This window comes from Penicillium chermesinum, assembly GCF_028974085.1.
Source record: "Penicillium chermesinum strain IBT 19713 chromosome Unknown utg000001l:1.0-1975020.0:1.0-1976611.0, whole genome shotgun sequence".
Classification (NCBI taxonomy): Eukaryota; Fungi; Ascomycota; class Eurotiomycetes; order Eurotiales; family Aspergillaceae; genus Penicillium; species Penicillium chermesinum.
In genome coordinates, this window is record NW_026695311.1 from 988,731 (window position 1) to 1,013,995 (window position 25,265).

The window sequence follows — 25,265 nt, forward strand, 5'->3', positions numbered from 1 at the left end:
CGACGACCACGCCTGAGAATCAAAAGATCCAGAAGAGATTCAGTAACAATGACTTAGAAGAATTATAAACTTAACAAGCAGGCGTGGCGCGCGGAGGGCGTAGGAAAGGGGGCCGTTGGACAGTAATCCAAGATCGAAGGAGATTAAAGACAGGAGGATAATTTCAAGAGGCTTAGCGCCCCCGTTACCGCCTCATGGCACGTGACTTGCCCACTTCCCCGGCACGGAACTTTTCTACCATTCCATGTACCCCACCCAACCTCTCAAACCTAGTGCAACCATGACCGAAGATTAAAATGCGAGCCTTTTCGAGCACAGTCAGTAAGTTTTGAAAAACACGCCTGTTCCTGTGAGTGGTTTTGCTGATCTGAATTTTCAAGATAAATCGGGGAAGAAATTCGCCCCGAAAGCGCCCGTCCGCCGCCAAGCGCCAGCCGCGCCGCGACGGGGCAGTACAGCATCGCAAACACAAAAGGAAGGGGGAATGTTTCAGGAGCAGCCTCAGAAGTGCCTGTATCGGCATCGCCGGTCCGGGACCAGCAAACTCTCAAGGAAGGGACGACAGCTTCAACTGAGAACCTACCTGTGACTGAGCCGCAACCAGTAGCAGAGCCGCATTCACAAAAGTCAACACCGTCTGTGCAAAAGCAACCAGCAGCTACCCCAATACCTCGCTGGGCTCCTAAACAAAAAGAACCAGTTCCTGTACGAGTGCCTGCCTCGACGAAGTTCCCCGCTGCCAAATCCAGCCCACCGACCGTCATCTCCACCCCGCTACCTGACAACCCAACTTCTCCTCGAACTCTACCGGTAGAGCCCACTGTTATACCTTCGATTGAAAAAGGCATCGAGCAATCTGTAGCAAGTGATGTTAATCCGGAACAAGTCTCCATTCCTACGCCCATAACTGCCCCCCCAGCTCCTACAGCATCTACACAAGAGTCTCGTACGACTAAACGTGATGCACCTACGGCGACTGAACGGCCCGGGAAACGAGCAAAGAAAACTTCTGAGATTACGCGATCGAAGGAATGGGCGCAATGGCAGGCACCTCTCACACCGGCATCACAAAATGTGACCTCTGCGGGGGAGACAAGCGAGACGCCCCGAGACTCAGTTGCATCTTCGTCAGCGGTATCGTCCACGCCAGAGCCACGCCGCGCGTCGACGGCCAGCAAAAAGCGCAAACCCTCGAAAGCCGCTGTTGACGGAGACGGGTCCGAGAAGAAAAAGACGCGTCGCCGCCGCCGAGAACCGACACCCGAAGGAGCCGAAACGGTGGAGATCCTCCCCAATGTCATCAAGATGTCTGAACTCTGCAAAGACTTGAAGACCGGCAAGAAATCACAACGCGAGGCAGATATCCGCAAATGGGAAGCAGAGCAGCAAGAGAAGAAGCATATGACTCAAGAGAATGGAAATGGGGCCGGGACGCCAAAGAAATCGAACGGTGCCACGGCCGAACCAGAGCCGAATGCATCTGCAGATAAAATAGACAAGGCCTTATCTTCTGCTGAACCAACTAAGCAATCCGGACCCGTGATGCGCATTGTCAACGGCGAGATTGTGCTGGACGCTTCATCGCTGGAGGTGGATCGTCACGCGGACGCTGCGAGGGACGTCGGTGAGCTGGAATCCGTCGAAGAGAATCAATTTTCTCGACGGGTCAACCAGTCCACATGGGGGAAACGATCGAAGACAGAAGCCTGGGATGAAGAACGCACGGATCTCTTCTACCGAGGCCTCCGGATGTTTGGAACCGACTTCATGGTCATTTCCAAGATGTTCCCCGGCCGTTCTCGGCACCAGATCAAACTCAAGTTCAATAATGAAGAGCGCAAGGATCCACAGCGTATCAAAGATACCCTGATGGGTCCTCGTGAAATTATTGACATCGAGACCTATTCGGAAATGACCAATGCTACCTACGATGACCCCAGGATCATCCAAGAACAATTGGATGAAGAGAAGAAGAAAATTGAAGAGGAGCACGACAAAGAGAAGAAGATGCAAGAACAGCTTTTGCGAAATACTGCCGAGACCGGGGGGAATGCGCCCAAGGGAGAGAAAGACGGCAATGCGCCTGGAAAAGCGAAGTCACGAAATGTCAAGAAGAAGCCACAGCCGATGGGCGGCGGCACAGAAGAGGTGCTGGGATCGATCTGAGATTTAAATATCTAACGGGCGTTCTTTTCTTTTGAATTTTCATAGGAAGGTATATAAATGGGTGGGTTTCACGGCGTTAATTTGTTCTCAGCGAAGACACTTAGGAAAAGGTGTGGGCATGCGAAACCACGGCGTTCTTGTCTAGAGAAGGACTTTTGGTTACTTAATTCTCTGGGCTTCCTTGCTTCGAGCCTGAGATGGAGAGCAGATGTAATTCTTCAAATGATACCAGATCAAGGAATCACCTCCGCCGAGTTGAACCGAATCCTGTGCTCGTAGACGTAGATGAGAATCCCGGCGTTCGACTTCCTGAGCTACCCTCGCCTGGATCGTAGTTACGCCCAGAATAGCCACTATTGCGAGAACGGCCCAATCCATATCCAGCAGCTGCGCCTCCCAAAGCACCTGACCAGAAGCCAGGTCTCCAACCCTCTTCATGCCGGTACCTCTTGTAGGAATCAAAACCATCAGCGTATCTGCTATATGGCGGTGGTGGCCCTGGAGGATAACCACCACCTCCACCTCCACCTCCTCCCCAGTATCCACCCCTACGTCGAGGTCTTCGGCCTTCATGGTCACTCCCATCGGAAAGACCGCGTATGCACGGAATGCAGATGAGCAGAGCCACAGCGATCATGATGAACCAGAATATAATGGTACCGAAAGTCCCCAACGAATCCTCTGAGCTGTCTCCGCTCTTCCAGGAATCCCAGTTGCTATTGCCAAACCTCTTTTCACCTTCTTCTGTCAAGAATAGCCGATATTCAACACCGCAGCTGCCCTTCAGGACCCACTTGTCGTCTGCATTGCGGTATCCCTCGCAGATCACATCGGTGGAGCCGAGTTTGAACTCGGGGGGCAGTGGAGCTTTACAGGTCCATTGCACATCTTCTTCATCGTAGCCATATCCATCGTTGGTGCAGCGCATAATCTCGGGCTTGTAAAGACGACACACCCTTGCAGGACCCACACATTTCAGTTGCGGTATGGGAGATACACGACGAGCTGTGGTCATGCCATCTGCCCGTAAGGTGAGGGTATGCACATTCGAGAGTAATATTGCATTTCGGCCAGGGGGAGTGGTACTCGCAGATGCTTGGCAAGGTAGAAGCATAATAGAGAGCAGGGTAGCTAGCCGCATAGCTGCGACATCGATGTAGACCATTTTGCAAAGAAGACCCAACGTGTGTCAGTGGTAGGCCAAGGCTAGGCGAGGACAGATAGAGTGCAGTTTCCCTTAGCCATGCACACAAAGTAGTGGATGCCCGACTTTGAAAGAATGGGAATGGACAAGTGGCGTGTTGTATGAGCAACAAGCAGCAAAACGCGATAAGATAAAAGATAAGCGATAAGCGATACCAGCAGTTCGGCCAAGAAAAGATCCACCCGACCCGACGACTTCACCAACTCGATTCCTCGTGGGGATGGGCCCTTGACCAGCCATTGCCTGCCGCCGACAATGGCGCTCCAACCACGTACGTGACATTTCCCATTCTGTGCCGGATATCCGTTGACCTCTTTCTTAGAAGAACTTGCGCCAGTGGCACCGCAGTCCTCGTACGCTTCATCCATCTAACCTCGGTATTTCGCGGCAATTTGGCTGACATCGGGCAATAGCCTGTCCTTTACACAGGGATTCCTTTTGGGACAGCTCTCTGTCGTTCTCCTGATCGGCGCCTTCATCAAGTTTTTCATCTTCGGCGAAGCCCCACCTCCCCCTCTCGCGGTCTATCAAATCGCACATCCCACCGCCGCTACAGCTCCATTTATAACAACCTCCAGGACGGCCAGAAGTCATTACGTGAGAAACCGTCGACTTCAAATGTGCTTCGTCCAGTTCCTGCCTCCTCTACAAATACCCGATCTATCCTACGCAAGACCTACTACAGCGCAATCCCAACTAACCCCTCCTCGAAACATGGCCGTCAACGCATACACCATACATCCCATCAGCCGGAGTCATTGGACTGGTTCAACGTGTTGATTGCCCAGACAATCGCACAGTATAGGCAGACTGCATATGTGCTCAAGGACTCGCCCACCTCCTCTATACTCAGCTCCCTGAATGCTGCCATGAACAACCCCGAGAAAAAGCCATCTTTCATCGACAAGATAAATGTGACGGACATTTCCTTGGGTGAGGAGTTCCCAATCTTTAGCAATTGCCGAATCATCGCAGTTGATGACCCGAACTCGGACGGCGGGCGGCTCCAAGCCTTGCTGGATGTGGACCTCAGCGACGACAATCTATCCATCGCGGTAGAAACCTCCATGGTGCTGAATTACCCCAAACCCCGCTCTGCGATTCTCCCCGTCGCATTATCTGTCTCTGTTGTGCGTTTCTCAGGCACGCTTTGTATATCGCTGATCCCCGCATCAACCGAAACCGACCCACTGCATACCCCAGCCGGCTCTCCTCCTCCGCCAACAGAAGCACCCAGCTCCCCAGGCAACAATTCCCAAGACAAGCCTCCCCCTAAAAGCAGCCCGAAGAGCAATGTCGCTTTCTCTTTCCTGCCTGATTACCGTCTTGACCTTTCCGTGCGCTCGCTCATCGGGTCCCGGAGTAGACTTCAAGATGTTCCCAAGGTAGCTCAGCTCGTAGAAGCCCGTGTCCACGCCTGGTTCGAAGAGCGCGTCGTCGAGCCACGCGTGCAAGTAGTCGGGCTTCCAGATCTATGGCCTCGCATGGGCAGAACCGGCGTACGGACCGAAGATTCAGACACTGGGTCCACCGCGCCTCCACGAACTGCAGGATCCGCTGACCCAGGCAGCCCCTACCAGTTCTCTGGAGAAGAGGGGCTGCGATTCCGGGGAGTCTCGGATCCCCGCTTGGGGCTTGGGACCCTGGGTGCGGGCTCAAGGAGCAGCAGTTTCAATGTTGATCTAGGGAGTCTTCGCAGTCCGAGTCTAACGCGCCAGGATAGCACTGATGCCCCGAGTGAATCATTGCAGATGCCTGGTGGGTTGCCGACGGGTGTGTCTACAGCGCGAGAATAGCGTGTTTTCGCTTTCCTCGGCTCTGCCTTCACTCCACGCTGTCTTTTGTGTCTTTGATGATCTACCTGTACACTAAAAATATATCGATGACTTCAGCAATCTAGTACTGCCAAATGAGTAGTGGTTAAAATATATTCTCCATGCGACACCCAAAATCCTACTCTCGTGACCAAAGCAACGAGGAAAAGACTTGGATCTATAAATGATTGAATCGAAAAAGCTCGCTGGAGAGCTGCAAAGTCTTCTTTCATGAAACCCAGATCACATTTTACGAAAGATCTCCTCGAATCTGGTGTAATGCAAATCTTTGGTCTACACAGGTAGCATGTATCCATAGGGTTGTTATAATGCATTGTTCCGACCTGGAGTCGATGGATACTGAAAGTGAGAACGTTCTGCAAGGAATAGAAGGCAAGGACGTTCCTCAGAGGTTCACTCAAGCTGGAATGAGACGCCCTTCATCAAGCAAAATCGTCAACGGCTTGCTAGTATATGCCTCGCCCCAGTGTGACTTGCCGAAGGTGTTTGGCTGAATAGTTTTCAGCGGTCTGGCTCTGCAGCGCGAGACTCGACTCGAGGTAAGCTGAAGAGAAGTGTGCCTAATGACCATTGTACTCGGTAGGTATGATACAGATTACAATGGAATGTGACTGTACTCTGCCATTTGAGACGCTTTGGAAACTACTTAAAAACGTAAATTCATGCCCGGAACCCAGCTCCCTCGTCCAATCATGACAGCATCGCAACGACTTATTTGACAGCAGTAGGCTTGATGATGGTATCCAGGTAAGTCTTGCGGTGGGGATTCGCATCAACGTCCGCACCACGGTTGAGCGCTGTCCACTTCGGCTCGTCTTGGAAGAGGCGCATAGCTTGGACGTACTATCTCGAAATTAGCAAGACTCCAAATCGCCAGCCAAGTTGAAAGGGCGACATACGTTCTTATCATTGGTAGTGAAACGGTGGTAGATCCCCGCAGGAAGGACAATCAAATCGTCCTTCTCCAGCGCAATCCGAATCCACTCGTCATCCACCCCACGGACATCAAAATAGCCCTCGCCGTCGCGGATGTACCGGATCTCCTCGTCCTCGTGCAGGTGCTCGGCGAAGAACATCTTCACCTTGTCCTCGTAGATGGCGCCCATAGCCTCCGGTGACACGATCAACTGGTCGCGGTTCTTGTAGCCGCGTTCCACGGCGATTTTGTCCACTTGTTCGATTGTTGGGCAGTGTCTGTAGAATACGCCGAGCTTGGCAAGGGTCTCCTCTGAGACCTCGCGGCCCGAGTCGTGGGGCTCGCGCTGGTCGCCCTTTTCATTTTAGATAGTGTTAGTAGAAGGGGCCATTGGAGTGGGGAGTTTCCCAAGGGCTGGATCGGGCGATGAAATCTATAGGCCGAAGGATTGAGCGGTATAAACGTACCGGCTTGTTGTCATACCAGTATGCGCGCATGGTTGAGAGGTGTATGAGGATAGCTTTGGATCGGAGAGGTTTCTGGGGAATATTGGAGTACTTGAAGCTTTTAATAGGGTTTCGAGGCGTTCGGCGCTCAAATAGAGGGAAATTGTCAGCATTGCTCACCTCCCAGCCCCGCAATTGGTTGATGGCGTGCGCGGATTATGTCATTTTTGTCAGATCTGCCCGTGAGGCCTGGATCTTATCCCACGTGACACTCTTAAAGTTTTGCCTTATCGGGAAATGAAATTTGTCCGTGATCCCTCTCGACAACTGTTGATCACCATGGCTTTGCTCAGGGCATCAGCTCCGTTGCGGAGGTCGTATATTGCGTCTCGGCTTGCTGCGTGCAAGATCCGGGGACTCGCGACTGTGGCCAATGGAGCACGGTAAGAGATCTCCAATTAGGGGGAAACATCGAGTTCGCGCAAAACTAACAGTTACTGTTCCGTCAGACTCTACGATGTCGTTGTTATCGGAGGCGGCCATGCTGGATCGGAAGCATGCGCTGCCGCAGCTCGTTCGGGTGCGCGAACCGCGCTGGTCACGCCGTCGTTATCGAATATCGGGGTTTGCTCTTGCAATCCCAGTTTCGGAGGCATTGGAAAGGGCACCATGCTTCGGGAAGTCGACGCGATGGATGGCGTCGCCGGCCGGATAATCGATAAGGCTGGGATCATGTTTCGGGTATTGAATCGTTCCAAAGGCCCGGCGGTATGGGGACCGCGTGCGCAGATTGACCGCGACCTGTACCGAAGGTACATGACGGAGGAGCTGGTGAACACCCAAAACTTGAGCATCGTCGAGGGGAAGGTTGCCGATATTGTTGTTTCTAGGGAGGGGTTGGAGAGCACTCCTGGGGCTCAGGGCAAGATTGTTGGTGTGCGCCTTGAATCTGGCGAGGTTATACCTACCGGCAGGGTGGTCATCACGACTGGGACTTTTTTGGGCGGGGAAATTCACATTGGACTGGACATCTTCCCATCGGGACGCATGGGTGAAGCGCCTACGTATGGTCTGAGCAAGTCTCTCCGTGATGCCGGGTTTTCACTAGGGCGATTGAAGACTGGAACGCCGCCACGATTGGATTTGAAATCCATCGATTTCACAGGGTTGGAGGTACAGAAAGGTGACTCTCCGCCACATCCGTTCTCCTATCTCAACAAGACTGTAGATGTTGGCGACGAGGGCCAATTGAACTGCTGGATGACCCATACCAACGAGGCTTCCCATGAGATCATCCGGGCGAACCTGGACAAGTCTGTCCACATCAGAGAAACTGTTCGGGGCCCCAGATATTGCCCTTCTTTAGAATCGAAGATCATCCGGTTCAAGGACAAGGAACGTCACCAGATCTGGCTGGAGCCAGAGGGGTTCGCTCCAAACGAGGTGGTGTATCCCAATGGTATTTCCATGACCGTCCCTGCAGATGCACAATACGCCATGCTGCGGACTGTGAAGGGACTGGAGAACGTCAAGATGCTCCAGCCAGGCTACGGAGTGGAATATGACTATATCGACCCTCGCAACCTGCGCCCTACGCTCGAAACCAAATTGATTAACGGCCTTTACCTGGCCGGACAGATCAACGGCACAACTGGCTACGAAGAAGCGGCTGGCCAGGGTATCATTGCTGGCATGAACGCTGGCTTAGAATCGCAGGATCGCCCTCCACTTACTCTGACCCGTTCCGATGGATTCATCGGTATCATGATCGATGACCTGATCACAAAGGGAGTCTCCGAGCCCTATCGCATGTTCACCACTCGCAGCGAATACCGTATTTCCACCCGGTCAGACAACGCTGACCTACGATTGACGCGCATGGCCCGCGATGCGGGTGTCGTCTCGGACAAGCGCTGGCACAACTTCACCGAGACAGAAGCCCAGATCCAGGAGCTCTCGTCCTTGTTGGAACGGACCAAACTCTCGTCTTCCGCCTGGTCCCGCAAAGGCTTTAGGGTGCGCGCCGATACTTCCATCCGCTCTGCCCTCGACATCTTGTGTCTAGACAACGTCGATATCGATGCATTGATCCCGCATATCGAATCACCTGGCAACGCCTATGTCGCTGCATCGTTTGCCCCTGAGATCCGCACACGTGTTGCGATTGAAGGTCGCTATGCTCCGTATGTCAAGAGACAGGAGAAAATGGCCCGCCGCTTCCACCAGGATGAGAATCTCTTGCTCCCAGCAGATCTCGACTACGGTGCCATCCCCGGGATCAGCAATGAAGAGAAACAAGCTCTTGAGCGAGTTCGCCCCGCAAGTGTTGGCATGGCGAGACGCATTGAGGGCATGACGCCTGCCGGTGCGCTACGATTGCTTATGCACGTCCGAAAGGGCAGCGGCTTTGTCAAGGAAGCTGAGGAAGACCCTGCTATTCAGGGTGTTCTAGGCACCTCGCCATGATCTGTAATATTTGCATATTTTCTGATTTTCACGGCATTAGCGAGTACCTCTAGGCGCTAGGACACATTGTATGATATGGGTTGCTTCTGATTTTATCTAAAGTTTTTTGGACTTCTTCCTGTGTATTCCATCAGTCTCTTCTCTGTTACGACTTGATAAAGCACTCAGTGTATTTCCAGACAGATACCTCCTCCCTGAAACCTCCTCCCTCCCCAAATAAAACCGTGCTACGAAGATCGCTGTCCCCATGTGCGTAGTCAAGTGTGCGTAGTCAAGTGATAAGACTCGGGCTTCACTATTGAAACATTCCTATTAGATTCTGATATCCAATGTACTTGAAAACCATAGATTCACTACAAATATACAACAGTCAATATATCATTTACCCAATTTATACTTCCATTGTATTCTCGAAATGCATTATCAGACATCAACGCATCAATAAAGCCCGCGCGAGCCCAAACTCAATCCCCAACCAGTCCCACCCTGAAAAAAGCAAATAAAGAACCGTTTTCCTCAGAACCCTATGCATCGTGCATTCCACATTCCACGCTCTTCCCCAGAACCCAACACGCGAAGAGCGCCCGTGCGCCCATACCACCAACTCCCACCAGCTTGTAAATCCACGCAAGGGGCGCCGATCACGACTACCAGGCATACCTCAAGACATGAGATCCAGATCGCCAATTCGCCGATCTGGGTCATCTCTGATCGAGCACCTTGCCCTGTCGGTTTTGATGCAGAGCTCCTTGGGCCCGGACTTTGTTGCAAGGTGTACGTCAACCGTAGCTTAGGTGATGCGTGCATATGCATACGTACGTAACTGTGTATCTACTGCCACTGCGGTACATAGCAGAAGGACCAGGGCCGATGTACGCCGCCCCCTCCTTCGCGAGGAGGTCCGTGGCACCAAGATCTCCAGGTCATGTAAGGGGAGGATATATTTCCCGATGGCAGTGACAGCTGGCTGATAGGTCCAATTGCGGCAATCCGCTCATCGAGACAGGACATTTTGCTGGAGCCCAAACTAGCACTTGAGCCAGCACGTCAGACTCGAATACCCGGGCACAAAAGGCAATCACCCCCAGGCCCTGGTTTCCCTCACCAGGGAGGGGGGGTTTGCAAGGACATGCGAGTCCTTGCGCTGCGCCCTTCGTCTCGGCACCAAGACCCGAACGCCTGGCCCCAATGGCCTACGAATACAGTGGAACCAGTACCTGCGCGGGGGGAGGCAAAGCAAGCCCAGCTGATCACCGACCCTGGGCCGTTCTTCCCAATCGCCACCTACCAAGATCCAGTCCATAGCCTGCAAGAAGATCCCCCATTGGAAACTTGCGAACTAATCTGTAGTACCGCGCATATTAGCTCCCTTGATGCGCAGCTATACTCCGTGGCTGACGCAGGCCCCGTCTCTCGTGCTACAGCTGCGAACACCGGTTCTCAACTGCGGTGCTACTGCGCGGCCGCAGTGGCAAGACGCAACTGGGAGGCCAAGGCACATATGCATCGAAGCCCCAGAAATGGGGGTCGCATGTAAGTCCGGGCTGTAAACCGCATACAGCAGTCGAGAGCTGTTTGCCCCTGCGACTCCATTGCCCGAGTGGTCTAGCTGCCTGGGCTACTGCACTATGCGGTCACATTTGGCGGCGGAGGAGCTTGGCCTGATACCATTCCTTTCTTTTCTTTTTTTTTTATTTTGGCTCCGAGCTTGATTCGGGGAGACTGAGGATTGGACTGGGGAATGAAATTGAGGTAGACTTTGATGCTGAGTTTGTTGAGTTCTGGATCGCCTTTTCTTTCCTTCTTTTTCCTTTTCTATATATGTGGCGGATGGAACGCAGACAAGCCATGTCTCGGAGGGAATATCCCTGTAGAAGTACTGAACAGCCGGAGCATAGACATGCTGAAATGGACGGTTCCTAGCTTTTGCCAGATGACGCCCGATCTACATTACTCGTACGACACGAAACCGGGAGCGCAAGACGACGTTGCACAGATGTGTTGGACACGAGCTTTCTTTTCTTTTCGTTTCGTTTCTTTTTTTGTTTTTTGTTTTTTTTTTTGTTTTGGAATGATTTGGTTTGGATTTTGGCGAGCCACATGGGAGTGGGGTCGGGAGTTAATGAAACTCAAGACTTGAGCTGATTTGAGACTTTGAATTTTTAATTTCTTTTTCTTCTTTGCTTTTTCCTTTTTTCTTTCTTTTTTTTTTCTGGACTCCCTACGGTTTACTACGTGGAACCTGCATAATATTTGTTCGCTTTAGCTTTGCAGGGAAGAAGCTTTACGGGGAAGACTAAGAGGACGGTTTTGGGTTTCAGTGATTAGGTTTCGTTCATAAGATCTGCCGCTATGACTGAACTCTTTTTCTGCCCTCTCCCAGACCTGGGGACCTGGGGACCTGGGGTAAAAGGACAAAGGGAGCAGTGCGTCAGACCACACTTTTCTTGTCCATCATCTTCCCCGGCACCGGTGACCATAACGACGAGGCCCACCATTATGCATCCATCTAGTACGAACCAGGCAATAATCCCCCTCCTTGTGTTCTGCGCAAAACCTCCCTAAACAAAAAATGGGCGAAATAGACGATCTGCTGATCCTGATCCCAAGCCCCCCTCTGACCTTAAGGGCGTATTGATTTCCCCCCGAGGTCAGTGCTGCTCGTATTGGCTTGAAGTCGAGCGATCTACCTGTAGACTCCACGACTAGCGCGTTAGGGGTCTAGTCCTCCCCAATATCTGCACTGGATGAGCTTCGGCGCAATATCGGGCGACTTCCGAATGAAACATCTCCCAAATCACTCGGGTATGATTTGTTGCTCCCCTGAGATTGGCAAGAGTCCCTCGTCATTGGTCTCCATCTTCACATGGGCGACCTGCATACGCATCTAGTGCCTTGTGCTTCCCCCTCGGAGAAACGTCGTAACTACGTACACGATATGATGATGTCCAAAGTCACGGCCCAGAAGGATCCGCCTGTCCCAATGGAACCTGGGCGCCACAGGCTCACGCGTCCCGTTGGCGCCGGTTATAGGAGATCGGATCTTCCTACGAGTCGTATTCATTCGCCGTGTCTTGCATTAAGTGTTAGTTTATTTCTATAATCTATTTTGTCAACAGAAAAAGAAGGAGGCAAGACAATTAGGCCGATCAAGACCCTTGAGTGATTGCGGGATTTCTTGTTGCGCTACTATATACGCTAGGCCCGAAACAACCGGGCAATTCAAGGTCGTTGCCAACGCCACCCAGTTCCAGATCCTGGCTTAGTGTCTTGTGGTCCTGCGGCTAGACAGGGCTCCGACTAGGGTGAGGCTTTTTTGACTCTAGCCTGCATCATTGATCGTGTTAAAAAAAAAATAAAGGCGATATCATGAACTCGCTATCTGGAGCTAGTCGGTGCCCCGGGCGACAAAGTCTCCGGTTGGCCACTTCGGTCTGAAACTAGTGGCGCCAATACGAAAAGATCGGCCGCCTACCCGGGACTCCTCAACCCCTCCCCTCTGGCTCCTCCCAATGGGCCACTGATAAGCCTGGAGAATCGTCAGAGGCCCACTAGCCCTTCTACGATCTCCAGGGCTAGTTATTCCCGGAGAGGTCCAAAACCCGGGCCCGGACGACCTAACTCAATCTTAGCCTTTCGGGCCTGGCCCAAAAGCTAAGAAGCTCAATTAGCAAAGGCTAAAATCCGAGATTCGCCAATGGTGAGCCCCCCCAGGGTTTTCGAATCGAGAGAAGCAGGATCTGGTAGTGCCACCTTTACTTTTCACTCTCCCCCTCTTCGAGGCACGGATGCCTGGCACCGACGGCCTGGTACGGGTGTGCACCGTCCGTGGATGCGGATCCTCTCGAACGGGCGAATGAGCGAGGGAGATCAACATGGGAGACGCCTTGCCGGAGCCAGCGACGTCAAGAGGGGATTAGCGTGCGCGTAGGGCCATTTATGGGCTTGTTGACCTTCCGTAAAGAACAATGTCATTTCTCGATCCGAACGGGCTAAGACTTCTAGGGTGGAAGAAGGTGGTGATTGGGTACATCGACCTAACCGTGTGGGGTAATGAGATTGGCGCGTCTGATTTTCAGGCCCACTTTCGTAACTGGTCCATTTTGGACTTGTTTTCTGCCTCTCCCCGCGCTTAGGGAAAGAAGAAGAGGGGGGTGGAAGAGGGGGGAGGGAAGGGAAGGGAAAACTGGAAGTGGCTACCGAGATGGAGCTGGCTCGGCCTGGGCTCTTCTTTCTTTTCTTTTTCTTTTTCTTCTTATTTTTCCCCCCTCCCTTTTTCATGGCGTTGTGCAACTCGGGCCATCGGTCGCCGTGGTCTAGAACTGATCCGCAAAGAAACTCGATCAGGGCGTCTATGCGGACCTTAGCTAGTAAACGAAACTATAACGGTTCGGTTCGTCACTTCTGGAAGGGAACATTGGGTACCAATAGCATCCCGAGGAAAAACCGTCCCTGTCCACCCGCGCTGATAGGCCAACCCAAGAAAACCAGGGGATATAATACTAGTCAACAAGCCAATTCCCATCCAGAAAAAGAAATACAGAAATACACTCATCCCTGTATATCTAGTACCGCGCGCGCGCTCCCCATCCTTCAATTCGGGCCCCCCAATGGGCTTACTCCATCAGGTAAACGTCCGGTCTACTCCGCCTGCCTTGCGCCCCGAAAGGAAACGGTGCTGACATCTGTCATGGGCGCCAATTGAGTTTCGTCAAGCGTGCGCCAACTCTGATGCTGATAGTCTCCCGGGCTTCTGGGTCCTGCTGCGACCGCCGAGACACGGGAGAGTGGTCTCCGTGGTACTCCGAACCTTGTGCCTCCCGTTTCCCATGTGTATCGGAGAGCGTGGTTCCAAGCCACGAGTGGAATGTTGCTCGTGCATTCTTGGATGCTCCAAAAGTACGACGTTGGCGCTACGCATGTGGTAATCCAGGGGTGGGGGGGGAGGAGAATGAGGCTTAGCTATTACGACATGGCACATCTGAAGATTGCTGAAATGGCGCTACACGGAGACTACTTCCTTACTCATTACGGCACTATGGGGGGGCATTTGGGGCGCAGCCGGCGGTCTTTTCCACATGGCCGTGTGTGGCCGTGTGCTGGATCTGCTGGGGATCTCCCGCGAAGGTTTTTGCCAGGATCCAATGATCCAATGAGCCAATGAGCCCCGGATATACCTCAGGTACGGGTCCCTGTGGCCCCTCTGAAGGGCTTTCGGGGAGAGGCGAAGTGTGAGTGGACGGCAGGTATACCCACCTGGCTGATTGGGGAGATTGGTGACCCAAGGGAGACGGGGCAAGGGGAGAAAGGAGGGGAAGGTCTGGGAGTGGGAAGTTGAGAGGCAGTTGCACGGTTATTCGTATCGGTCAGTAGTTAAGCAGTAAGGCCCGGGCGATGAGCCGTTTGTCTGCTGCTCAAAAGCTGCCCATTCGGGATGGGCTGATCTACCCCCCAGATCCTCTCTAGTACGCTCAGTCCTCGCGTGGAATCCCGCTATCCCTTCCAAGCATGCTGACGACAGAGAAGGCGACTAGAAACGGGAAATGAGAAGAGGAAGCTGCGTGGTTGGATGTCAAAAGCCAAGATGTGCCGTTGATCATCTTCGCCCTATTCAGTTACGGACCCAAGTCCTTGGATGGTGGAGGTCCAAATTTCAATAGTTCCAGTGCATTGGCCAGGTCCCACATGGGAGAGGAGGGGGGCCCTCTCCCCCCTAAATTCCTCGCACCTATTAGGCCACGGTTAAGCCTCGTGAAGCCCCGTCCTGACCTTTTGGGGCAAGTCCCAAGCCCCGATCGATCGGTAATTGGCGCAGGTTCGCACAGCTCGGGCTCCTCGATCGCACGCCTGTTCGTAGCCTCCTTTTTTAGTCCTTTTCTATTCTTCTGGCCGGTGAACCACGGTTGGCAAGGTATCTTTGCCTAGAGGGAAGTGGAGCCCATTCGGCTTGCATAGGGATTAATGCAAGGCTCCACGGTTTGCAGGCAGATTATGTACGGAGTACATCAAACGGTGACGGGTTAGTACGGAGTAGGTATGGCGCAGGGGGGACGGGCTCGAGGATCACAAAATTGGGGTACAGCAAAAAGTGCTGAGTCAGATTCCCCCAGAATCAGAATCGCGAATCTGGCCTGAACGCACTAACCCGATTTGAAAAAGGACATTCCGTATTAGGAATGATTGACGTGGTGGCCGGAGTGAAGTGACCCTCCGAGTCCCAATCGTTTCCACGGGGCTCCACCGCACGATCATCCATGGCACGGGGACTCGATGATGATTGCAATCATCATTTACGTCTACATCGGTCATCGAGACCAGCACGGCTCCATCCCTATCTTTAGCCCAGGAGAAGCCCGTCGCGACGCCAGGTGTGCAGATATGCAGATATGCAGATGTGCAGCTTCCCAGATTTCCCAGCTTCCTACGCTTGGTTTCCAGATTTGCAAGATCCAGAGACTGAGGGGTCTGGGTGGGCGCCGAACCCCATCGGCCGTAGCCTGCAGCGGAGGGTTTGGTGAATCACCAGTCGATATTTCTTTGATCTCCGTATTTCTCCGCTCCTTCCTAGAGGGAATCGCAGGGGAAAGATCACTGATGCAGGGAATAAAAAATAAGGAATACCGTACCATACGATATACTTTCCCAACGCCTGTCATATCCTCTCTTTTTTTCTTCCCCCTGTCATTCAGGACTCAAAGTCTCTTTTGGCTACCTGGTTCGCGCCCCGCAATGAACCCTCCGATGCTCCGGCCCCATAAACTCTCAATAAAGTTGGATTCTTTTCTTATACTATTCAGAGCCCCTGCAGGATCCCCCCCTGGTGCTTTACATCATCGTAATAAAAAACCCAAGAAAACCATCGCGGATTACCACTGGCAGATCATAGCGGTTCTACCCTACCCTAATTCACTTCCGCCTCCAACCTCCCCCCCCAACCCCATCTGAACTGGGACTACTCCAGTATACCCATAGTGGACCTTTTGGAAGTGCCGCAACTCAAAGGGATCCGTGGAACCGTTAGGCAGATCCCCATAAATCGCCCATCGTCCAGCATCTCCAGGCGAGATCGGTGCAACCTGTTGACTCGCTGACTCTTGGGTCCGTGCTTCTGACGATCCTTGGGAAATCCAAGAGGAGGGGTCGATATCTTGCTGGTCGATCTCTAGCTTATTTCCTTTTCCTTTTTTTTTTTTCTTTTTTTTTTTTCCTTTTTTTTTTTTTTTTTTCCTGATTTTCCCTAATTCCACATTTTCTGTTGGTGGAACCCTTCCCTTTTCCTCTTGCACCTTCGGGGGGTTTGAAGTGAAACCGCGAACATCGTGATCTGCTGCTCCCCCCAAACTCAAAACTCCCATTAGTCCCCATCAAACAGCCTCTTTTCGCATCATTCCCTTTGCTCTCTTCCCATTCCTCCCCACTCCTCCACCCTCCCCTCCCCAACTCCGCATCATGGTGAACGGCACCACCGCGGTGTTGGAGCCTACGTTCTCTGGGTATGTCGCGACCACGCAGGATGCCCTGATTCTGTTCGAGGCCTGCTTGACCGGTGTTCTGCATCATGTCCCCGTCGGCCGCACGACCGGGAACGGAGTCACCTGGTTCGCAGCGGCAGCGTTTTCATCTATGAAGAGAACTCCTCCGGCATTAAGCGCTGGACCGACGGTGTTACATGGAGCCCGAGTCGCATTCTGGGCAACTTTTTGGTCTATCGCGAACTGGACAAGCCCTTCCCGCCCGGCGAGAAGAAACGCGCCATGAAGAAAGGTAACCGTCGCCCGGCGCCGGCAACACGGCCGGGCGAGCCGTATCCTCGTCCTGACAGCAATGGGCAAGGCTACTCCCCCACATCACCCACCGGCGCTTTTGGAGAGCGGCCGCATCAATCCGAAGTCGAGCGTGCCTTGGTTGGGTCGCTGGTCGATTCCTATGGCTTCAAGGACTCCGGCTTGGTCAAGAAGACGATGAGCGTGACCGTCATGGGCGTAACCCACCACTTGGTCTCGTACTACAGCGTGGAAGATGTGATGCGCGGCGTATTGAATCCTCCGTCAATGGTCGAGTCATTGCGCTATATCCGACCTCGCGTGGATCTCACCCAGAAACAGAGCTTCCGGGCTCCCATCGACGACTTGGAGTCGAATGCGCTGGAAAGCGCGGCCCACGACCCATCGCACGCTGCACTCTACGGATATCGCCCGCAGATGATGGCGCCGCCGGCCTACGGGATGCCCAACCCTACTCAGGACTTCTACATGCACGCCACGCCCTACACGGCCCCGCACGCTCCCCCTTCCGGTCCCATCCAAGGCTACTCCATGGCCGGCTCCATGCCGGGCCTACCGGCCCCAAATCCTTATCTCCCCTCACCCGCGGCGAGCAGCTTGCCCAAGCAAGAAGACTACCACGCATTCCGGGCCGGTCCCTACGGTGGCAGCATGGATTCGATGAGCCACAGTGCCCTTTCATCATCCATTCCCAGCGGCATCAATACGGCCATCCCCAGCTCGCTGAGCGACCGAAACCGATCTACGTCCGAACACAGCCCCTCGGCCTATCGCAACTCTTCCATCTCATCACGGAGCGTCGCCACCGACGCTACTTCCCCCATGGATCCCTCAACCCCCGCCACCTACTCCCGTGGAAGCTTTAGCCTGTCCGGTCAGCTAGATGCCAACACAGCAAACACCTCTCTCAAATCCCGTGGCCTCGGCCCACTGGACCCCAGCGTGCCTCGGCGCGAATCAAACCCTGTTCATCCTTCTTACTATGCCCCTCACGACCGCCCTCAGTACTATGTTAATCCCGCACCACCCGTGAACCACCCGCACTATGCTGGGACGCAACCGTTAACTACATGGACCACCACCGCGGCATCTCAGTCCCAGATCTAATAATACCGCGGGGGATTATTATAATCGTTACTTGGTGTTCGGAACTTGGGATTTGGAATACGACTATGATTTATGGGGATTGCTGTGTTATTGTTACCCAATGATTTTTTTTTTTTTTGACGTTCTTCTTTATACCTCCCATGTGTTCAATTGCGTTCAAATGATCTTATCACGGTGCAAGCAATGGTTCCGCAACGCTGCTGGGTTTTCATGGTCTGAAAGGTTCGAGGCTCCATTGGCGGCTTTTGTCTGGATTGCAACGATTATTCCAATGCTTTGTGATTCCCGATTCCCCCTTCCTGCTTGTTTGGCTGCTTTAGCCACCTTATGGCTTCTTGTCTCCCCGCTATTTTCTTGCTCGACGATAGATTTCAGCCTTTATGGCTTTTACTGTTATATCGGGAGGAGGGAAGCTTAACAAGCATGGTTGTCGCACAGAAACGGGACTCCCCTGCCCTGCATTCTTGACTTCCAGTTCTCGGTGTCCCTTCCCTCTCTCGCCGATGATGTACTCATCTTTGTCTATACGGTCTTCGGTCTCTGCGCTCGCGCGCTCGCAATGGATCGCGGTCATTACGTTTCTCTGTTTCTGGTTGTTTCCTTATTTTGGTTTTTTTGTTGCTTCTTTGCTGACTTGAACATGTCATCTTTCATGTTCATTTTGTGTGTGTATCCTTTCTGTCCTTTCTGGTTCGATGTTGCAAGCCCGATATCTGGGTCTTTGGGCGGCGTTTCGTGTGATTCCTTACGATGTGATGCAACCCTGACACCCCCAAAACGCTACCGTTTTATTCCTACGAGATATATCTCTCAATCCTCTCAAGCTAAGTCTTGCCGAGCAATCTCGTATGTGCCATAGTCCGAGAGTATAATATGAAAATGGTCTACTTGTAAAGTCTTACCTAGATATTCCTCATGCCATATCCCGAGAGTTTAATATGAAAATGGTCTACTTGTAAAGTCTGACCTAGATATTCCTCAGGTATAGCTAAGCCTTTATCTCCAGGACTAGCAAACTTTAATAACCGCGCAGAACCCAACTCCCTCTGAAAGACGGCAATTACTCTATCCGGAAACGATCCGATTAGACTAATCAAATTGCAAATCAGACCCAATCAAGCCTAAGGAAATTCGAACCAGGGTGGGGTTCCTCGATCCGTTCAAGTCCGGGATCAACGAAGGGCTCTGAGCAATTTGAAGTAGAGGGCCTAAAAAACTTGCCTCGGACGGTCTGCCAACCACACAGGATCGCCCCAACCTGCCACAATCTCAAAATTGCGGCTTGGGTAAGACCGGCATATTGTTATCTCTCCCCACCCCCCACTCTCTCCCCTTGCTACGCTGCCAAGGCGCCTTAAGTCCAGGATTTCTTCCACTCCATCTTGCACGGACTGCGAGCAAGGTTGAAGCTGATCGCACGCAAGGAGGGTTGGGGTCGCAGATGTTCGCCCGAGTACGTCCAATACGAGGATAGGCCGTGCTTTAATTAGGGGTTGACAGCCAGCTTGAGGCCATGTGAATCAGACCGGCTGTGCCAAAGTCGCGATTTGGGATTCGTTGCCCCTGCGAAAGCCCGTAACGGAAACGAAATTCAGACTAAGATTAACCAGAGGGCCCACGACGGCGGTCCGCAGATCGCGGTGCTGAAGGCGTTGCGTCTTCTAGACCGTATCTCTTCTCTCCCGGACAAAAGGAGTAGCACGTGGTTTCTTCGTTGTCGGGGCTTATCCGTTGAGAATCTCCTATCTGGTTTCGGCCGAAGGCTGTTTTCAACGGTTTCATATTATTGTCATTGATTTCCTTTTTTTTTTTTTAACTTACTATTTTCGAACGTGCAAGCCTAGTTAGGAGCAGATATCAATCCTACAGGGGCTCAGACTCGGGACTGGCTACGGCGACTAAGGTCGATCTCCTGTTGATTGTGCTCATTCTTGAGGCGCTGGCGCCTGGGCATTATCAGTGTTTGATTGCTCTATTACGGGTGGTTATTGCGTGCGTTTGATGCGTGCTATAATTGAGCAGGGGCTGTTAGTTATGGTCGAGCCAGAGCGCCATGAGCACGCGAAGCAAAGGAGGTCCCGAGGTCCGTCGGCGGATGCTTACAAGGCTGGGTCGTACCTGATGACGTGGACACTACGAATGAAGATTAATGCAATCTTGTTAGGTCCATTCTATTTTATGTTTCGTCTAGTAGTTTTCGGATCTGATCTTCATAGTACATAGCCTTAGCAGTAGCCGCTGCATGGGGCAATATCGACCTTGCACTCATACCGAATAGGCGATTTGCTTTGCGTCTATCAAATTATCACCCTGAATAGGGCCGCAATTCACCCCGGGCCAGAAGGGTTCGTATGTTCCATTAAACGCTATAAAGTACTGGCACATGACAGTTCAGACACAAGAATAAATTTGAGAGAATTGGGAGTAGAAATGTATGAGCGTATAAATTCAAATTGGTGCTGAAAATTAGATTTCGAATCTTATCGCCCACTTGAACTTGGAGAGTCGATCTAGAGTATATAATGCTCATAAGTATAATCACCTTCGGCCAATCCTTGAAGCAATTCACCGCCTCTCTCTGGCTTTGGAAAGGAGCTTGTAGGTCTATTCCTCTCGAATTTCAGCCGAGAGGAAATTCTACAGGCAGTAAGGTACTCGCCAAAGAGGGATATAATGACATCTCTTTGCAGACTGGTAGTCCCATGACCAGTTAGAGTTTTGGTACCTGCTAGCCTGAAGGAGCATCGGCACCTGGGCTTCACATGGGTTGCTTTCTAGGATTTGACGGTGAAAGTGGCCAATAGGATGGTTAATCGAGATGTCCGGAGTAACTAGGGAAGACAGTAGGGACCGCGTAGTCGACCAAGGTAAAGTTTATCGGCTGGCTTGGCTTGTATTTGGCATGTACCTTGCCATGCAATCAAGATGGAAGCCAATACTCTATGAAGTGTTGTTTGCTTCTTTGGCTATCTACAAAATTTGTTGGCGGTCAGCTGCTCAATACGCAGTAAAATTTTGGTCTATTGAAAATAAAAAGCAAAGATGAAGGTAACCACCTGCTGTGCGATGTGAATAATGTCGATCGTCTCCACATTTGGAAAGCCTGTATGACAACCATGTCAAGTACCTCGTCAAAGATGACATGGCGAGCTGAGAATTAGTCAAAACAAATCATACTGTTACCGCTCTGGAGGCGAACCGTGCTGCAGCTGAGAAGCATAAGAGAGAGACCGCTATGGCTATCTATGAAGGCTCACCATATATCTGACAACTAAAGCAAGATGGGCCTCAGACTACCGTCCCTTCAGGCCGCCCTGGCCTATTTGACGATAATTTTTGCTACACTGTTCCTCTATGTTATTGGAGTTATCACCTACCGATTAGTCTTCAGTCCTTTGGCACGGTTCCCAGGGCCTCGCCTGGCAGCTGCAACGCGCCTCTACGAAACATATTTTCAGATGGTAAAAGGAGGAACTTTTACATGGCATATCGAGAGCCTTCATGAGATCTATGGTCCCATTGTCCGTATCACTCCCTGGGAACTGCACATCAAAGACCCAAACTTCTACGACACCCTCTACGCAGGCCCTGGTAAGCATCGAAACAAAGATCCCTGGTTCAGTTACATATCGTACCCAAAATCAATTTTCTCTACCCAGGCCCACGAGACTCATCGTCCGAGGCGGCGAGTCTTGGGTCAATTCTTCAAGAAGGCCGCTGCTTCGGATATCCAGCCGATTATCCAAGCCAGCATCGCCTCTCTTTGCAAACACCTGTCCGAGGCGAATGCGACCAAGAAACCTATGGAGCTTCATGCGGCATTTTACAGTTTCACGAGCGATGTGATTTCGGAGTATGCGTTGGGCCACAAATATGGACTTCGCTATTTGGAGAGACCCGAGCTGTCTGACGAGTGGAAACTCAGGCTGACGTCCATGTTTGGTTTCTGTCGGCATATCAGACATCTTCCCATACTCCCCTTCTTCGCGCGCTTGGCTCCCCGTATGGTTGGCACTGTGGTCCCGCCTTATCGCTATGTTTATGAGATGGAAGAGGTTTGTCGGACGTCCCAGTCCCACTAGTTCGAGCCCATGCTCCTAACATATTTACTACAGGATATCAAAGGCCGAGTGAAGGCTTTGCTAGACGACCATACAATCGACTCGAAAATTGACCCGGAAAAAACAGCCCTGCCTTCCAAGACACAGAAGGCAGTATATCCTTCCATTCTGGCTGATCCCAGTGTCCCTTCAAGCGAAAAAGAGCTAAGCCGTCTCCAGGATGATGCCATCTTCTTGATGATGGCTGCCACAGATGCTCCAGCACAGGTCCTTGCTATAACACTCTTCCATATCCTCAACAATCCGGCAGTATACGCGCGCCTCAAAGAAGAGCTGTTCTCTGCTCTGGACAATGCTAGGGAAGTTCCGACGTTTGAGCAGCTTGAAAATATCCCTTATCTTGTAAGAGAACCTTGATCCATTTGGCCACATAGTCAGTACTCATTTTGATGCCAGAATGCGGTTGTTCGAGAGGGCCTTCGCCTTTCATCTGTCGTGACGACCCGCCTCCCTCGCTCAGCACCCGACGAGGTTTTGCAGTTCCAAGAGTGGCAGATCCCACCTGGGGTAGGCTAACACCAAACAAGAAACTGATGATCATTAGCTGAACAAGAAAAAAAAAATGCCCCAGACATTCGTGAGTATGTCAACATACTTCATCTTAAGAGATCCCGCGATATTTCCGACCCCGTCGAGCTTCACCCCGGAGCGTTGGCTACTCCCTCGCGAAGAGCTCCGGAGCCTAGAAAGGCATCTCGTGCCAGCGTCGAAGGGAACCCTGGGATGTTTGGGACAAAAGTCAGTTCACACCCCATTTACAAGCGAGTTCCCAAGCTGAATGACTTAGTGTTAACTGGATGTACATGCACATGGTTCTCGGAACCCTGTTCCGACGATACGACTTGGCTTTACATGAGACAACAGAGAAGAACGTGGAGATGACGCGAGATAATTTTATTGGGCAGACTGACGAAGGAATGAATAACGTTCAGGTGAAGATCCTCGAGGAGTATACGTGTTGATCGTGTCTTTGATGTATTTCGGTTCACTCTTGTGCGGGTTTGAAGTTTGCAACGAGGGCATACTCGTGCTTAGTATTAGTTTGTCCAATGGGTTGATCTATTCGTAACTCTGCGGGTTTGATATGCAGTATATTATCTCCTCAATTGAAAGACATATCTAGTAGGACGGGAAGTCAAAGGTATTGCTTTCCAGATGAGTCTAGTAAACCCGCGACTGGGAAAAGTACAGCTTCTGTCCAGCCAGCTGGGCATATATTCTGCTTTAACCACAGCGGATAGGCGAAAGTGCGACTGCAAATGCGCCCAATTTCTATCATGATCCCCCAATTGCAGTACGCAAAGATCGCCGCATATCGAAAACACTCCCTCTACATGGTATCAAGTAGACCGGTCATTGGATTCAAAGATATGGTTCCAGTATTTCTTCACCCCAGCGCAAATGCCAGAGCGACCCTCCCACGACGCGAACTTATCCTCGAGTTCACAACCTGTCCAGAGAATCTCACGCCAAAATTCCCGCTCAATGTCGACTTTCGAGCTGAACTTGGCAACAACTTCCTCCGGTATCGTCCAAGCACGGGTGTAAGTGCCATCGTCGAGGAACGCAGGTTTCACCTCGTGGCCCATGTCAAAAACAGTCGCGGGATTGAACTTGGGGAAATTTGCATGAATAAAGAATACATCGGGCGCAGGCGCCTCATCACCCCGCACACGCGATTTGCCCTGACTGGTTAGGGCGTAATCCTGCATAGGATTAAACTGAGCCATGGCTGAGCCCGCCATGCCACCCGGCTTACGGTGTCCAAGAGCACAAATCGACTCGCTAACTTGATAGAAAGGGTTCTCCCATCGCAGTGGCCGCTGCAAGGAACGTCTCTTTGTCGCCTTCTCCGGCAGCGCCCTGCGATAGGAGCGGGTAGTAATGGGATGGTCCCCAGTAATTATAGTAGGTGGCGAGCAGGAGGGTTTTGGTGTGGGTTCTCTTGGAAAGGACTACTTCGCCGGACTCGGTTGACTGGCGCAGATCCATCGGTGGGATGGGAATTCCCGCAATCTCATAAAAGAGAGGCGAGACTGACGAGGCCCAGAAATCCGGCCATGTCACCAAGCCCTTGGTGCGGAAAGGCTCGCCCTGGAACAGTGCCTCTGGCTTCTCAAGCGGAAAGGCATCCGCGTCCAAGAATAAGATGTCTTCGAAAGATGAGAAGAGCATTGCGAAAGGTTTGAATTGATACTTCTCGATATTCGCCGGGGCCGTAACCAGGATGCGGGATAGCACCAGGCAGCGTGCGTTCAAGGACGGAAGTACCACATCGCATATATATTCCTCGTATTCGTCCTCGTCGGCTAGGAAGACTTCCATTGGCAGCGTAGACCCCGTCCGGCGGAGCATACGTAGCGAAATGACCAGCACCGGAAGGTAGGCCCCGCCCGCAGTGGACACTACACCTTTTGTGCCGGGAACATATTGTAGCTCAGGAGGCGATCCTGAAATGGCCCCCACGAAGCCAGTATGTGCTTGCTTTATGGTCGCTATGTCCTCCAGGCTAACATCCAGGTAATCCGGACGACTGCCGGGGTTCTTCGCATTGAAACCCTCCGTTGGCGCCTTCTCCAGTTCGAGAATGGGCTCTGTATCCGGCGCATATTTCTCCAAGTATCGGGAGAATGATTTCCAGAATCGTTGATGCGCAGCTGTCAGATCGGGGGTAGCTGTAGAGGGCGCATTCGTGGAGCTTCGGTCGAACGGGGGGGCTTTCAACGTCAGCCCAGTGGAGGTAGGTCCAGACAAAAAAGGTGAGGATGATTGCGGCACTCAGCAGTGTGCGCGCACGCAGCAAGAATCGTGGGAGGCTCATCGTGAGCGCTGGAGCTCAGGATCGCGGGCTCGGAGTGGGTATCCGGTGGCCCGGCGCGAGTTCTGCGCGGTGGACCTGACAGCTGGAGGTTGCGGGTCCGAGCTGTCAGGAGCAATTGTTCCTAGAAAGCGTCAACATGAGACGCGTCCGAGAATTTGGACGAGCCCACGAGGCCTGGAGTGCACCGAAGTTGAAACGTTGCCCCGTCATGCACGGGCCCGAAGACCCGCTCCTCCGCACCACACGGGTTGCTCCACACTCTGCTGCCACAACCAGTGCGACTGGAGACAGAAGGGTATACTCAACAGACATATTATGGGGTACTAGCGGGTTATCAAGCTCGGAGGGATGTCTCAGAACTTTTGAAGATCCTCTATCATCCCTATTACTTCTGGTCTT

The 25,265-nt window shown here is 52.2% G+C and overlaps 9 protein-coding genes across 9 annotated transcripts; 6 read left to right on the forward strand and 3 right to left on the reverse strand.

Annotated features, from left to right (window-relative positions):
* Positions 1–296: 296 nt before the first annotated feature.
* On the forward strand, positions 297–2,166 carry N7468_000385 (transcription factor TFIIIB subunit BDP1; the record flags this gene model as incomplete). The annotated part of the gene is made up of 2 exons (XM_058469682.1): positions 297–321; positions 611–2,166. 2 exons carry the CDS (start codon positions 297–299, stop codon positions 2,164–2,166), a joined length of 1,581 nt encoding a protein of 526 aa, XP_058335713.1.
* Positions 2,167–2,407: 241 nt separating this feature from the next.
* N7468_000386 (DUF1183 domain protein) lies at positions 2,408–3,331 on the reverse strand (the record flags this gene model as incomplete). The annotated part of the gene is made up of 1 exon (XM_058469683.1): positions 2,408–3,331. The coding sequence occupies one exon, from the start codon at positions 3,329–3,331 to the stop codon at positions 2,408–2,410; it is 924 nt and encodes a 307-aa protein (XP_058335714.1).
* Positions 3,332–3,625: 294 nt separating this feature from the next.
* mmm1 (ERMES complex subunit MMM1) lies at positions 3,626–5,166 on the forward strand (the record flags this gene model as incomplete). Its single annotated transcript, XM_058469684.1, has 4 exons — positions 3,626–3,641; positions 3,693–3,723; positions 3,784–3,892; positions 3,949–5,166. The coding sequence occupies 4 exons, from the start codon at positions 3,626–3,628 to the stop codon at positions 5,164–5,166; spliced, it is 1,374 nt and encodes a 457-aa protein (XP_058335715.1).
* A 750-nt stretch (positions 5,167–5,916) lies between these two features.
* Positions 5,917–6,618, reverse strand: N7468_000388 (acireductone dioxygenase (Ni2+-requiring); the record flags this gene model as incomplete). Its single annotated transcript, XM_058469685.1, has 3 exons — positions 5,917–6,048; positions 6,105–6,476; positions 6,589–6,618. The coding sequence occupies 3 exons, from the start codon at positions 6,616–6,618 to the stop codon at positions 5,917–5,919; spliced, it is 534 nt and encodes a 177-aa protein (XP_058335716.1).
* A 288-nt stretch (positions 6,619–6,906) lies between these two features.
* On the forward strand, positions 6,907–9,033 carry N7468_000389 (tRNA modification protein MTO1; the record flags this gene model as incomplete). Its single annotated transcript, XM_058469686.1, has 2 exons — positions 6,907–7,010; positions 7,077–9,033. The coding sequence occupies 2 exons, from the start codon at positions 6,907–6,909 to the stop codon at positions 9,031–9,033; spliced, it is 2,061 nt and encodes a 686-aa protein (XP_058335717.1).
* A 668-nt stretch (positions 9,034–9,701) lies between these two features.
* On the forward strand, positions 9,702–10,570 carry N7468_000390 (uncharacterized protein; the record flags this gene model as incomplete). The annotated part of the gene is made up of 3 exons (XM_058469687.1): positions 9,702–9,807; positions 9,887–9,932; positions 9,991–10,570. 3 exons carry the CDS (start codon positions 9,702–9,704, stop codon positions 10,568–10,570), a joined length of 732 nt encoding a protein of 243 aa, XP_058335718.1.
* Positions 10,571–16,482: 5,912 nt separating this feature from the next.
* N7468_000391 (camp independent regulatory protein) lies at positions 16,483–17,924 on the forward strand (the record flags this gene model as incomplete). The annotated part of the gene is made up of 2 exons (XM_058469688.1): positions 16,483–16,623; positions 16,665–17,924. 2 exons carry the CDS (start codon positions 16,483–16,485, stop codon positions 17,922–17,924), a joined length of 1,401 nt encoding a protein of 466 aa, XP_058335719.1.
* A 3,281-nt stretch (positions 17,925–21,205) lies between these two features.
* N7468_000392 (cytochrome P450) lies at positions 21,206–23,007 on the forward strand (the record flags this gene model as incomplete). Its single annotated transcript, XM_058469689.1, has 5 exons — positions 21,206–21,979; positions 22,040–22,387; positions 22,442–22,552; positions 22,590–22,783; positions 22,833–23,007. 5 exons carry the CDS (start codon positions 21,206–21,208, stop codon positions 23,005–23,007), a joined length of 1,602 nt encoding a protein of 533 aa, XP_058335720.1.
* A 378-nt stretch (positions 23,008–23,385) lies between these two features.
* Positions 23,386–24,866, reverse strand: N7468_000393 (alpha-mannosyltransferase; the record flags this gene model as incomplete). The annotated part of the gene is made up of 3 exons (XM_058469690.1): positions 23,386–23,830; positions 23,880–24,762; positions 24,842–24,866. The coding sequence occupies 3 exons, from the start codon at positions 24,864–24,866 to the stop codon at positions 23,386–23,388; spliced, it is 1,353 nt and encodes a 450-aa protein (XP_058335721.1).
* Between the last annotated feature and the right edge of the window lie 399 nt (positions 24,867–25,265).